General features: G+C 45.2%; 1 protein-coding gene across 1 annotated transcript in view; it reads right to left on the reverse strand.

Moving 5' to 3' along the window:
- The window catches only part of dtl (denticleless E3 ubiquitin protein ligase homolog (Drosophila)), a 59,223-nt gene that overhangs the window by 40,271 nt on the left and 3,544 nt on the right, over nucleotides 1-15,408 (reverse strand). Inside the window, exons 2-7 of the mRNA XM_060917892.1 lie at nucleotides 7,816-7,941; nucleotides 6,406-6,495; nucleotides 2,773-2,834; nucleotides 2,571-2,691; nucleotides 2,293-2,358; nucleotides 542-654 (exon numbers count right to left, since the gene is read on the reverse strand). Coding sequence (XP_060773875.1) covers nucleotides 542-654; nucleotides 2,293-2,358; nucleotides 2,571-2,691; nucleotides 2,773-2,834; nucleotides 6,406-6,495; nucleotides 7,816-7,941 — 578 coding nt within the window. The remainder of the gene's footprint in view (nucleotides 1-541; nucleotides 655-2,292; nucleotides 2,359-2,570; nucleotides 2,692-2,772; nucleotides 2,835-6,405; nucleotides 6,496-7,815; nucleotides 7,942-15,408) is intronic.

Consider the following 15,408-nt stretch of genomic DNA (forward strand, 5'->3'; position numbering starts at 1 on the left):
AAATCATACATGCATGAATTCCTGAGCGCTTGTAAAGTGTATCTGCTGCTTACACATCTGTCCAGTACACATCACCTTATTTACAAAGCCTACACGTTACGCAAATCAATGATTTCTATGCTCTTCTAAAAAAAAAAAAATTTACACCTGTTATAAAAGCATTATGTAAACGACAGCTCTCTCAAAGCGTCCTGAACCTGGTCCATTTGTATATTTAAAAAAATAAAAAACCCACTGACAACTTGCAAGATAAAGATTGCGCGATGACATTCTTCATAACTGTTGTTTCAATAAATAAATAAATAAATATAAAAAGGCTTGTGTGTTCCAAAGCTCTAATAAAAGACCTCCCTCAAATAGCGTTACCATTATTTGCCAGGATGGATCACCTGATGAAATGAAGGTGATGTACTGTCTCCCATGGTGAGTTTCATGATAACAACAATGAAATTAGTTGATAATTATTTTATGATTAAATGTTGATTAGTTGTCGCAACCCTTTTCCCCCCCATCAGTACTGTAGCACTAAAACCCGTCTCACCACAGAAGGAGCCATTCCTCTGGACGGCACTCGTTTTTTCTTTGTTTGTGGCGTGTTTCTCACCATCTTCATATGAGCTCCACTTATCTGCTTCATCTGCCTGTAGAAGCCGTCTGTTTAAAAAAAAAAAAAAAAAGGACAAGGATCATTTGTGTCAGACACTGAAAGACAGAGACAAACGCTAACAGAGACAGACATTGACAAAGGAAAATTGACAGACAGACACTGACTGACACTAACCGAGACAGACACCAACAAACCGAAGAAAACCAACAGATCAAGAGACTGACAGACAGGAAAACTGACAGACCACCAAAACACTAACAGAAACAGACTCCAGCAGACAGACTGAGACACTAATAAAGACAGACAGACCAAAGCTGACAGAGTGAGACACCTACAGACACTAAGAGAGAGACAATGACAGATGGAAACTGACAAACCGCCAAAGATGAACAGAGACAGACTCCAGCAGACTGAGACACTGACAGAGAGGGGAAAACTTAGACACCAGCAGACAGATCGCCAAACACGAACAGAAAAACTCCAGCAGACAAACTGAGACACTGACGGACACTAACCGAGAGACACCAACAGGCAGAAGAAAACCGACAGACTGCCAAACACTAACAGAGACAGACTGAGACACTGACAGACAGACACCAACAGAGCACCAAACATGAACAAAAGACAGACTCCAGCAGACGGAGACACTTACAGACAGCCCACCAAACACTAACAGAGAAACTCCAGCAGACAGACCCTGATAGAAAACAGACACAGACAGGAGAAAACTGACTGACCAAGACACCTACAGTCAGACACTAACAGAGAGAGACTCCAGCAGACAGACCAAGACACTGACAGCCTGAGGAAAACTTAGAGACTGCCAAACACTAACAGACAGACACCAACAGAGACAGACACCTACAAACACTAACTGACAGAGGAAAACTGACAAACCATAAACAGGAACAGAGACAGACTCCAGCAGACAGACTGAGACACTGACAGACAGAAGAAAACTGACAGACCGAGACACCTACAGACAGAGACTCCAGGAGACAGACTGAGACACCAAGGAAAACTTACAGACTGCCAAACACTAAAGGCCTCTGCATGCTCTTGCGACAAGGCTTTCGCAGATAGCTTTTTGCAGACAGTTGTAATTTATCGTTGAGCGGGGAGTAATAGGCGTGCGCGATGTTATTCACCGCCACAACGCAAGGGGGCGCGAAGTCGCTAGGAGTAGTTGGTGGGTGTGGTTAGTGGAGTGTTTATCCTCCGGTTACTTATAATGACTAGAACTTTTTTTTTTTTTATAATGACTAGAACTGGAGTCGTATAGATGTACGTACTTCCTCAATCAACCGCTCTTCATGCTGCTCCATCTTCGCTCGTGTTTTTAAAAATGCCGGTCGTGAAAACAAAAACCGGGAAAGTAGGGAAGCGGAAGTGTGTGTACAGCGGGTAGAGTGGACCAATCAGAGCACTCGTCTGTGGCGCTGTCTGCGAGGCTTCTGCGGTGGTCACAATTTTTGGGAGGTGCACGCAGAGCGTCTGCGAAGGTGGGGGGGCTACGCAGACACTGTCTGCGACGCTATCTGCGAGGACTGGGTTGTCAGCATAAATTGGCCTTGACAGACCGACACAAACATTAACAGACAGACAACTAAAAACCGTGAAAGACAGACAGACATACAGACTCGTGCCCTCATTTGGTTCTCATTATCCAACATTCCCACGCCTACCTTTCTTACTGCACCTCATGTCCCACAGCATGATATTCCCGTCCCTGCCTCCAGTGCAGAAAACAGCTGAGGGAACAAAATATGGCTTGAACAGAAAACATTCCCAGAACTAATGAAACGACGACTCCTCAGATATAAAATTATAAAATATACAAGATATAAAATATTAATACTGCAAGACTGAAGCGGTTTTAGTCAAACACAACAGGAACTAAAATAATCCTGAAAGAAGACAGACAGATTCATGAAGCAAACAGCAGACAGAACGAAGGCATTACCTTTCTCCTGTTTGGGAAAGGCCACACTCTTCAGGCTGCACTGATGCCCTTTAAAGCTTCCCAGCAGCTCCCCGGAGATCACGTCCCACAGCCGGGCTGTCTGATCCCCCGACGCCGTCACCTTCACACCAAAACATCACTCGGCTTAATCCAAGTCTCTTAAAGTACCTGAAAGATCAAACCGAGCCGCTGAAGAACTCACCAGGCTGTTTGCTCCGGGGACCCAGGCGATATCAAACACCGCGTTATCATGCGCCAGCCATTCTGTGGACGAGAAACAGCACGGCTTAGGCCTGGGCTATGATGGAACCCTTTCCGCATTCCAATGAATACCGTTTCGATGTCACCTTTTCGCACCATCTCTCCCGGTTTAACGTGAGCCGTCCGAACTACAACATTTTCAACCCCGACAAGAGACGTCGCTGCTGAACTCGGGGTGGAGATCAAGGAGGAAGTCCAAGTTGAGGGTTTTCTTTGGTTTCTCCAAGTCCTCGTGTCCAAGTTTTATTCAAATGCATCATCATGCAATATCTTACGCTTAATTAGTTCAAGTGAATGAAGGACATTTTATGAAATGTGACCCCTTGGAGACCAGTCAGCTGATTTGAAATCACTTTACTGACAGAGACAGACGATACGGTCGTGAGACACGGACCCTTAGAGCCCGTCAGGAGCAAAGGCTAAATATGTTCCACGTGCGAAATCTTTGACAAATCATCAACATTAAAGCTAGACAGCGTTTCGATTAAAAATAAATAAATAAAATTTAGTTCCCTCTGAAATGTGGTCATTGTGATATATGTTTATTTCTGTAATATCTCACAAAATATCCGGCCATTCTGTGGCTGGGAAGTTATTTAATTTGAGCGGATTAAAGCAAATAATGTGCATGAAATCGCTCGCTTCGTGCAGTCAAGCAGACAGAGGAAGTCCGTGTGCGCATGCGCAAGTTTACCTTCTTCTTTGGGGTTTTACAGCAGCTGGCATCCACAGTGTTGCATGAATGCCATCTACAGGTTTACCTTTGAGCGTGCACTGACAGTTCCATCATTCTGTCGCTAAACGAACAGCTGATCACACCGAGGTGTTCGCTGAGCGCCGATATTTATTAGTTTGGTCCTGCGTTTCCTTTCCTTCGTATATAACATAACGTCTTTTCTTCTCTCATTCTGTTACTGTAGTCGGTCTTTCATGTTTCATTCGCACACACTCGTCCTCCATTTTTCTCTCCTGTTTCAAATTTGTATCCCACGATACCTTGTGCAAACGGGGAAAGCCCACCATGTGATGCATGACGCAGCATCTTGAATTGGGTCATGGTGAAGCAGGAAAAAATAGCGGAGAATTTAGGGCCATGCAGAGATAAATTCATTAACTGTTCTGTTAAAAAAAAAAAGTTGGAATTCTGTGATTCGAATTCAATAGCTTTCAGTCCATGAAACAAACAAAATTGGGTGCCGGGGAAAATTCTTATGACCTACTCTTGAAAAATCTGAAAGGCAGTCCAAAATCCCAAACAACTCAGTCTTGGAATGCGCAGATTTCACAGTGTTTAGCGTATTGAACCAAATATGTACGCGTTGGATGGGTCACGCGGTTCGAATAGCCAACAGTAGGATCCCCAAGGATGTTCTGTACGGCGAGCTTGCTCAGGGAAAAAGACTGATTCATACATTGTAGTCCCATACCAGCGCAACAAGGATGTCTTCAAATGCACAAAGAAACTCACAAGTGATAAGGGCTCCTGGAAGAAAACAGTGAAGCACGGCCTTGCTACCTTTGAGAATGCACAGGCCCGGGCAGCAGAAGAAAAGCAGTCGAAGTGACACACTCAACTGCCCACCAGGCCACAAACTAGGCTACGGCAGCTCCTCATACAGGACTTTACAGTCACAGCAAAAAGTGCAGCTCAACCTGCAGAAATCAAATGATCTCTTGAGAATGAGCTTGGCTCAAACCCCTTGGAGACCAGAAAGATTTTTTTTTTCAAAAGGGTGTGACTGATACTGATCATAAAAGATACCATGAGGTTTCCAAGCTGTCAAGAAATAATCTTGTTTGTTTGGGGGGGGGGGGGGGGGGGGACCCACCACTTGCAGGAGGTGCCGTAAGGGTCTGGTGCACTGTGGATCGGGTGGCAGCCAAAAGGCAGAGGCCCCGGCATACTAATCCCTGACTGACAAAACTGCCTTTTGGGACATGGAATGTCACCTCTCTGGTGGGAAAGGAGCCCGAGCTTGTGCGGCATCGACTAGATATAGTTGGGCTCACCTCAACGCATAGCTTGGGAACCAATTTCCTGGAGAGGGGTTGGACTCTCCCATGCTGGAGTTGCCAAGGGTGAGTGGCACCGGGCAGGATTGGTAGCCCCCCCCAGTGAACAAGAGGGTCGTTTCCCTGAGCCTTCAGGTCAGGGAACAGTCCCTGACTCATTTGTGCTTATGCGCCAAATGGTAGTTCAGAGTACCCGGCCTTCTTGGAGTCCTTGAGTGGGATGCTAGACAGAGCACCATGAGGAGATGCCATTGTTTTACTGGGGGACTCCAACGCTCACATGGGCAATGACAGCGAGACCTGGAGGGGTGCGATTGGGAGGAACAGCCTGCCCGATTTGAACCCAAGTGGTGTTGTTGCTGGACTTCTGTGCCATGCATGGTTTGGCCATAACGAACACCATATTTGAGCATAAGGGTGTCCATACGAGCACGTGGCATGAGGACACTCTAGGCCGTAGATCGATGATTGACTTTGTAGTCGTTTCATCTGATCTATGACCGTATGTCTTAGACACTTGGGTGAAGAAAGGAGCAGAACTGTCAACTGATCACTACCGGGTGGCGAGCTGGATCAGATGGTGGGGGAGGAGGCCAGACAGACCTACCGGTTTGGTGGCAGCTGGATCACGTCTCTGCTTTTTGCAGATGATGTGGTTCTGTTGGCTTCACCGATTTGTGACTTACAGCATGCGCTGGGACGGTTTGCAGCAGAGTGCGAAGCAGCTGGGATGAGGATCAGCACCTCCAAGAACATGGCCATGGCACGGAGTGCCTACTCTGGGTCGGGGGGGGGGGTTTGCTACCTAAAGTGGAGGAGTTTAAGTATCTTGGAGTTTTGTTCACAAGGGAGGGTAAGGGGGAAACAGGAGTTTGACAAACAGATCGGGGCAGCATCAGCAGTGATGCGGACGCTAAACTGGTCTGTTGTGGCAGAAACAGTGCAGAGCTAAAAGGCAAAGCTCTCAATTTACTGGTCCATCTACGTTCCCACTCTCACCTATGGTCACGAGCTATGGGTAGGTGACCAAAAGAATGAGATCGCAGATACAAGCGGTCAAAATGAGTTTTCTCCGCAGGGTGGCTGGGCTCTCCTTTAGAGACAGGGTGAGAAGCTTGGTCATTCGGGAGAGACTCAGAGTAGAACCGCTGCTCCTGTGCATCAAAAGGGGTCAGTTAAGGTGGTTCGGGCACCTTGTTAGGATGCCCCCTGGACACTTCCCAAGGGAGGTTTTCTGGGCATGCCCCACCGGGAGGAGACCCCAGGGCAGACACAGGACACGCTGAAGAGATTACATCTCTTGGCTGGCCTGGGAACGCCTCGGTCTTCCCCTGAAAGAGCTGGTGGAGGTGGCCAGGGAGAGGGAAGTCTGGGCTGCTACCCCCGCAACCCAGATCCGGATAAATGATAGAAAAATGGATGGATGGGGAAAAAAAAAGTTCCAAAATATTCTTACAATACAAAGCACAACACACATGGAGTGGAGTGAGAATTAAATTTTGACCGCAACCATTTTCTGAACATTTCAGCCCCTTTTAGAGTCAGATGATGGTTTCCTCACCTTTCAGTACAGTGCTGCGTTTCTCAGTGTTATAAAGGCTCACGATCCCTTCCTCGTTCGCTACAGCCAGTGTGCTGCTCTGCCCAGGAGCTGCATCACACACACACACACACACCATTCAAGTCAGATTTCAGACAGTGATAACATTTAAGATGTTTTCTTTCACAAAAAAAACCTGGAGCAGCTGTGCAGGAATGTGTGCTGGAATTATTATATTTACAGACACCGTATTATCTGCATGCTTTAGAATCATAAGAGGTTGTCCGACATCTTCACTACATTTAGTGCCAAATACATTTATTACGTTTTACTTATTATATTTACACACAGCAGCTGTCGAAAAATCACACTAAACTATTTCTTTCAGAATCAACTACAAGTGATCACTTTTGATCTCTCACAAACACACACTTTAGACACACCTGATATTTTCCAACCAGCCAATCAATCGTGTGGAAGCAGTGCATTGCATTCAAACCACGCAAACACAGGTCAAGCATTGAAAAGAATCTATAAGGAACCAGTCCGTGCATTTCTTGCCTCGTCTCAAGATGGAGATGTTTTAATATGACAGACGAGTGTTTTACCGGGAAATACACCACTCGTATTTTTCATACGAGCTACATCCAGGGCATGGAGAACCAAAACTGTGACATAAATCTCTACGTGTCAGTCGTGAGGAAATCGAGGAGTCGTTTTGATAAATTTGGGTACTTTGTGAATGTGTTGATAACATTTAAAAAAAAAAAAAACGTTGGCTTGAAGATCTGAAGAAGTTTATCTTCTTGGGTTGAAAGTCATTTTTTATACAAAATACAGCACAGATCTGAGGGACATTTAAATAAATATATTTAAATACACTCCTTTCGGGTGTTGAACGTGTCTCTCTTTCAAAATTCTCTCAAAAGTTTCTGTATTTAACAAAGCAAACCTGGCGGCCATGTTTGTTTACAAATCGTCACAGTTGGTCATTCGCTAGTGCGGAAGTTTTACGTCTCCGATGTGTGACGTCATACAATATCAAACCATATTCAACACTCATTGTCCATTGGGTAGAGTGATTTAATACACATCGGATAAGCGACACGCTAACAATATTGCATGCTATCGAACCGAATGAATGAAACCTGCTAGAAGGGAATAGAACATTTTTTTTATTCAATTGAGGAAAAATAAATAAATAAATAAATAAATTTTTGATTAACTTGTGGGGGTTTTTTTTGGATGTGTCCATAAAGAACATTCCATGGTGGCGTGAAAACATGAAGTTTATCTTCTTGCGTTTGAAAATATTTTTCACTCGAAGATAGACTTCACGTCTTCGCACCACCGTGTAAATATCCTCTCCATTTCTCACGGCTTAGCTACACTCATCTCGCAACGCATGCGTGTAAAGTGCCAAAGCTTCACCTGTGGAGAACGTGCATCCGAACGGAGGAACAGTGACACCCGATTCTCCGTAAGACACGTGCTCATCGTGACGGGAGCACTGGAAACACTCCAGCAGAGACGACAATGGGTAATCCACACGCTTATCTACAACACAAAGGAACACAAGGAGTTATTCAGTGCAGCAGGGCTTTATTAAAACACCATTTCACCCCACAAAACAGCAGGTTTGGTTTTTGGAGCTCCAGAACATCAAGAGGAGACAAAACAAGAAACAACGACATGCAGAATAAACCTGCCGGAGATATACCCAGATCACTTGCAACTCATTAGATAAGGTTTTATTCCCCTGTTTTGGAGAATGGTTTGGTCTGCCATGGTTTCGCAGTGAGAGCTTTTCATTCATGCAAGGTTTGCCAAGATGTTGCAGAAGAAGTCGGGGCACAAAAAAGGAGGAGGAAGAACTGACTCACTCAAGGGAACGAATGACAAAGTTCTTCAAATCAACACTGTATTTCACTATATAGAATTTACTCACAGTTCTGGACTCATTGTGTTGCAGTAGAGGTCGAGATTTTAGTGCACAAGCTTTAATTTTCTTTGGATTTTCTGAAATCAACACAGGGTCAAAGATTTACATACGCTCACTTAGATTATTAATTCAGAGGTGCTGAAACTTCCAAAATGTCTCATCTTGCCAAGGCCGAGATCTCTTAACTTCCTGTTAGCGATCATGATTGACTACAGCTGGTAGCTTCTGTGCCTTCATAAAAAGGGTTTGTTTACAGCACTCATTGGATTGACCAACACACAGTAAAATGGGAAAGTCCAAGGAGCTCAGTGCAGATCTGAGAGAGGATCACAGATGTACATAACTCTGGAATGTCTCTTGGAGCCATTTCTAAACAACTGCAAATTCCAAGATCAGTTCAAACAATTGTATCCATGTTATTGTGAGGTGTAGTCACTTTGCCAAGCCACTTTGCTTCAAGGAAACCCGAACTGTCACCCTCAGCTGAAAGGAAATTGGTTTGGATGGTCAGGAACAACCTGGGAACCACCATGGCACAGCCCTGCCATGAACTGGAAGCTGATTGATCACTGTCTACAGTTCAGATCACCATGGACTAAGAGGCTGCTATCCAAGAAATAACCCCCTGCTCCAAAATTGACACCTTCAAGCTTAACTAAAGTTTGAAGCTGACCATACGGACAAAGAAAAAAAGTCAGGAGGGACTTTGAGGAGTGTGCTGCTTTTACAGCAGATGGAGTGAGAGCTGGGATAGCCAGCCATGCAAGTTAGCGAGAAACAGGTAGCTAATCAGAGAATATCTACGTTAGAGGGGGGATTATTAGTAGTGTCATACATTTAACCCTTTGTGTGCTATATAATCATTGCTCAGGTTAAGACATCGGTTTTATTGATCGTGATTCCACAGTAGCGGCTGAATATTGGTAGGGACACGTCCCTAGCGTCCCTACCCAAAATTACGCCCTAGCTCTTGGCGCACCTGAATGAACCATTTCTCAGCTGTTTACTCGAGATCATGAAATAATTGTTTTGTTTTCTCGAGATCTCGAAATAACGGTTTTGTTTTCTCGATCTTGAATTAGTGGTGTTGTTTTCTCGAGATCCTGAATTAATTATGTCGTTATCTCGGGATAACAAGGTGAATAAAAAAAGGATTATATGAAGGGCCTCTCTCGGCTTCTGTACAATTGGACTCCGTCAATCATTAATTTTATTTATGAGAAATTGAAAACCAGAAAATTTAAATTCTCTCATCTCATCTCATTATCTGTAGCCGCTTTATCCTGTTCTACAGGGTCGCAGGCAAGCTGGAGCCTATCCCAGCTGACTATGGGCGAAAGGCGGGGTACACCCTGGACAAGTCGCCAGGTCATCACAGGGCTGACACATAGACACAGACAACCATTCACACTCACATTCACGGTCAATTTAGAGTAAATTAAAATATTATATATTTATTAATTTTTAAATTATTAATTTTGAATATATATCCTCCACTGATTAATTGTTGTCTAATTATTCAGTGTGGCTCCTGTATGGTATTTAATGGTCAAAAAAAGATCATTTCAAATAATCCATAATTATATCTAAATTATAGAGCCCTGTTTCAAATCCCTAAACTCCCATTACTAATTAGTTAATTAATACAGCCGGTAACCTAATTAGCAGCCATTTGACAGCTTGGTATTTCCTAAATAACTTTCCCCACTCCTACCTCACTCCCTGTCAATCCACACGCATGCAGGCGCACATTCCCCGCCAGCGCGCGCTCGGCTATATAATGAACACCATCAACAACAATCCAAAGATTTGGAAATTACCACACACTCACCGTAAATATACAGTTGAATAACGATCCCGCCAACAGAAATGTCAACAAATCCACGTGTATGACACGATTAAAACCAATCATAAACGACCGTTTACTTTTCAGCTCAAACACACGAAGCGGTATTGGCTGGTTTCGAAAGTGGAATATTGCGCATGCGCACATCGCTCTTTCCGAATAGAAACATCTGGCGATTCATCAAAACAATATGTCGAGTGAGATGCTTTGGAAATCATGTGAATAAACTGATAAATTTGATATGTAACCCGAATATCGGCGTATTTTGGCACTTGTCCGATCGGACAAGTAACTGAGACGATGAGCTTGTCCGACATCAAGTATCACTTGTCCCGGACAACCGTTACTGTCGAGCCCTGGTTTATAGATGGGACGCAATATTATCGTATCGCTTATCCTCCATGTGTTACTTCACTCTCCCCAATGGAGAATGAGCATGCAATATCGTTATAATATTGCACGTTGTCAAGACAACACGTCATCACACATCAGAGCTCATGCGCAGATCCAGTGATAACTTTTCTGCTGCGCGTGCGCACAATCATTTCTTTGTCAGCCGGGAAAGAGAGAAGACAAGGTTAATTCGGTGCTAAGTACTAAATAAGTAAACTGAAGACGTGTTGAACACCCGAAAGGCTACCAAAACTTCAGTGGATATTCTTCACGCATATTTGCAGGAGAAAAACAAACCAACGGACATCAAAAAACTGGAAAAGAGAGACATGTCGGAGATATAAAACTTCTGTGCGAGCGAGTGGCTGCGACAGTTTGCCACAAGGTAAGAGAAAGACGCGCTGAACACCCGAAAGGCTAGCAAAAGGCATTTAATCTTCCGCATTGAATATATGGAAAAACTGGAAAAGAGACACGTTGGGGATGTAAAACTTCCACTCTCACGAGTGACTGACAGTTTGTACACAAACATGGCGGCGAGGTTTGCTTCATTAACCAGTCAACTTCAACCAGTCAACTTCATTAACAAGTCAACTTTACATTTGGACAAGTAAATTTCCTTTCAACTTGCCCGACAGGACAAGTGGTTTCAAAAGTTAATGTAGAGCCCTGTAAACCCGCTAGAAGGGAATAGAACATCGTTTTTATTCCATGGAAAAGTGTCCCATGTATAATTTTATTGCAAAAAAAACCAAAAAACCTACATGATATTGAACAATACAGCAGATGAAATTAGAATATTAGCAATATGGCTGCCAACTACAGACCTGCAACCCAACAGGCAAAAAGTCACACACAAAATCCTGCAGGTCAAATCACACAACAGCGCCATCAAGTGACCAGCGCCAACAATGTGGTTTGATGTATGGTTCAGAATGGCAGTTCGTACACGCAGTGAAACCCTTTATTTTCACTTCAGGATAGTCTCGACCTATATATTCTATCTTCCTATAGTTATTACTCATTTTCAGAAGGGAATAGGAGCTATTTCGGTGCAGACAGGACTCTGCATTGGTCAATTTACGGACCAGCAGAGCACCGCGTATCCACGCTTTGAAGAAAGCCATGAATTGTGCCAGAGAATCAATCGAGATGTTGACAAGCTGCTCTGGATGGACATCCTGATCAAGGAGGAGGATGCACAGAAGTGTCTTTTTTTGTCGCTCGCCATACAAGCAGCTGATACCTCCTTGTGAGTTCTCGGGCATCTGTTATTGCCTAGGTCACCTCTCATGTCAGCCAACTCCACCATTAACTGGATGACTGAGACTCCATATTCTCAGGGTTTCTGGTTTGAGCGTCACTCCAACAATCCCAGCTCGACCATTCCCATGTTGCAGGAAAGTAGATTCTATAAACACGTCACTGGAAAAGCAGTTCCACAGGTGCTCGAAATACCATATGACGCGTTTCCCTATTTCTGGTGGAAGTTTCTCAATTGTTCTCAGATAAACCAAGAGAGCGCTGGCATTTCCTTATAGCCTGCTTTGTTTATTATGTTTATTCACATGTACTTGCGTGCAACGCATACATATAGTTGAGAGGAAAGACAGACTTCAAACCTTTGTAGTCATGAATATGATCATAAACACCTTGGACTGAAAATTCCTCAAGGCTGACAGCTGGGCAGCAGGTAGGATTTTGAAGCTGAGGATCAAGAAAATATTTGGGGCAAAAAAAAAAACCCCGAGGCGGCACGGTGGTGTAGTGGTTAGCGCTGTCGCCTCACAGCAAGAAGGTCCTGGGTTCGAGCCCCGGGGCCGGCGAGGGCCTTTCTGTGTGGAGTTTGCATGTTCTCCCCGTGTCCGCGTGGGTTTCCTCCGGGTGCTCCGGTTTCCCCCACAGTCCAAAGACATGCAGGTTAGGTTAACTGGTGACTCGAAATTGACCGTAGGTGTGAATGTGAGTGTGAATGGTTGTCTGTGTCTATGTGTCAGCCCTGTGATGACCTGGCGACTTGTCCAGGGTGTACCCTGCCTTTTGCCCGTAGTCAGCTGGGATAGGCTCCAGCTTGCCTGCGACCCTGTAGAACAGGATAAAGCGGCTACAGATAATGAGATGAGATGAAAAAAAACCCCACAATACCCTAATGCAGGGCAGGGTTCAGCCAAAAAAGTCATAATCTGGCAGACAAAATTTAAGTTCTCATAATTACAGGGTGGTACGGTGGTGTAGTGGTTAGCACTGTCGCCTCACAACAAGAAGGTTCTGAGTTCGAGCCCAGCAGCCAACAAGGGCCTTTTCTGTGTGGAGTTTGCATGTTCTCCCCGTGTCTGCATGTTCTCCCCGTGTCTGCAAGGATTTCCTCCGGGTGCTCCGGTTTCCATGACAGTCCAAAGTCGAAATTGACTGTAGATGTGAATGTTCTATGTGTCAGCCCTGTGATGACCTGGCGACTTGTCCAGGGTGTACCCCACCTCTCGCCCATAGTCAGCTGGGATAGGCTCCAGGATGAGCGGTTACGGATAACGAATGGATGGGATGGATCTCATAATTATGAAATTCTTCTCCCATTAAGCCTAGCAGGGCTTTCCACTAAGGCTCATACTAGCCAGCCGTGACATAAGTAGCCAGCCGGGGGGGGAAGTAAACACAAAATAAACTCCTGTGCATGCAGTTCCCAGGATTAAATGTATTTTCCACAGACCATTTATTTATTCGCTTTACTCAAATACAAAGTAAAATGGCAGCAAATCTTCTTTCTTTTCTTGCGTATTGCATCATGAGGCGTTCCTGGCTTGTAAATCTCTTATTTTCGGTGCATGACACATTCACGCAGCTGAGCATGCTATGAATTAACAACGACAACGGTCTGCAGTGGGGCGACACAATTACACACTCAGCCAACATTTCTCCATTTGTGTATGAAAATACACTCCAACCACTCAGTTTCGGTTCATTTACAACCAACGGTGTCTTTTGATGCCAGCACGTAATTGAACGAGAGAAGACTGGTTTACCGGAGACAAAATAAGCGTCATCTCTGCTTCTGTCCCCTCCGACACACTACTGCCTCCGCCGAGTGCGCGCGCACACACCGCATGTCAGGGCCGCGGATGAGTTACTCTCCCTTGATCAACGAAGTCGGCGGGGAATTTGTGGTTATTATCGGTACAAACAGCGCGAATCACAACTTAAATGAGTGCCGTTCAGTTTGACATTATTGTCAATCCGTTAGATAAACATTTAATTTTATTAAAAGCGAAAATTAATATTTAGAGCCTGTGGGCTACAAAAATAATAGCCATTAAAGTAGCCGGCTGGACTCAATTGTGTACTCGGCTGTATGGCCGGCAGCCGGCGCTTGTGGAAAGCCCTGGCCTAGGTCACAACTGGACATACGATTTTTTGAAGTTTCCCAAACTGCTGCGTTTTTTTTGTTCATGGAGAAAGACGCACGTTGGCCGCAAGTTTGTCTTGCAACCTGAAAAAACGTAAGCGCCCGTAGAGTTTGTTTGACATGACAAAGAACCTCTGCGGCCGGTCTGCAGCCAGTCTACGGCTCGAAAATCAGCACGTCACACGCGCGCCCTCCGTGCGTTTTTTGCACGTAAACCAGCCGTAGGAGATACGGCCGGTTGTGACCGAGGCTTTAGGGAGACGCCACAGTGGATCTTTCTCCCCCACATATTTGATTTGGCATAGGTTTTACACCAGCTGCCTTTCCTGATGAAACTCTGCCCAGTCTATCCAGGCTTGAGACTGGCATTCAGTATGCACTGGATTGTGCAACCCCACTGGTTGGGTATTTTACCTAACCACACGTCTCTGGACTATGGGAGGAAACCCACGCAGACATGGGGTTCAAATGCAGACTCCATACAGAAAGGTCCCCATCCACTGTGGGGTTCGAACCTGGAACCTTCTTGTTGTGAGGCAACAGTGCTAACCACTGCACCACCATGGCACCCAATTATGAATTATTAAGTCATAATTTTGAGAAAATATCATGATCTTTTGGCTGCACCCGATTAGGGGTCGCCACAGCGGATCTTTCGTCTCCATTGCTCCCTGTCTTCTGCATCCTTCTCTACCACACCTGCCACTTTCATGTCCTCTCTCACCATATCCATGTATCTCCTCTTTGGCCTTCCTCGTTTTCTTTTGCCTGGCAGCTCCATCTTCAAAATTCTCCTTCCAACACAGTAGCAGAGATGGTTTCACAAAAAGGCGGCAACAACCACCGTCAAGTGGTGCGGTTGGAGTCTTGTTCTCGGACTCGACTCAAAATTTGGGCGGCACGGTGGTGTAGTGGTTAGCACGGTCGCCTCACAGGTTCCAGGTTCGAACCCAGTGGCCGGCAAGGGCCTTTCTGTGTGGAATTTGCATGCTCTCCCAGTGTCTGCATGGGTTTCCTCCGGGTGCTCCGGCTTCCCCCACAGTCCAAAGGCATGCAGTTAGGTTGACATGGGGCGGCCTTGGGCTGAGGTGCCCTTGAGCCTTGCCCTTAACCCCTGACTGCTCCCTGGGCACTCTTAGTGTGGCTGCCTACTGCTCTGGGTGTGTGTGGGTTAAATGCAGAGGATGAATTTCAGTGTGCATGTGACAAATAAAGGTTTCTTCTTCTGCATCTCTTTTCAGGATGCGCCCATACCATCTCAGTCTCATCTCTCTTAGCTTAATTCCCAAGCTCTCCACATGTGCTGTCCCTCTGATGTGCTCGTTCCTCATCCTGTCCAACCTCGTCACTCCCATCGCAAACCTTAAAGGACATGGGACATGGATTTTTTTCTGGGTATAATTATGTATAAAGGACATAAGAAATGCCATCTAAATCACTGCA

The sequence above is a fragment of the Neoarius graeffei genome, chromosome 3 (genome assembly GCF_027579695.1).
Source record: "Neoarius graeffei isolate fNeoGra1 chromosome 3, fNeoGra1.pri, whole genome shotgun sequence".
NCBI classification, from domain to species: Eukaryota; Metazoa; Chordata; class Actinopteri; order Siluriformes; family Ariidae; genus Neoarius; species Neoarius graeffei.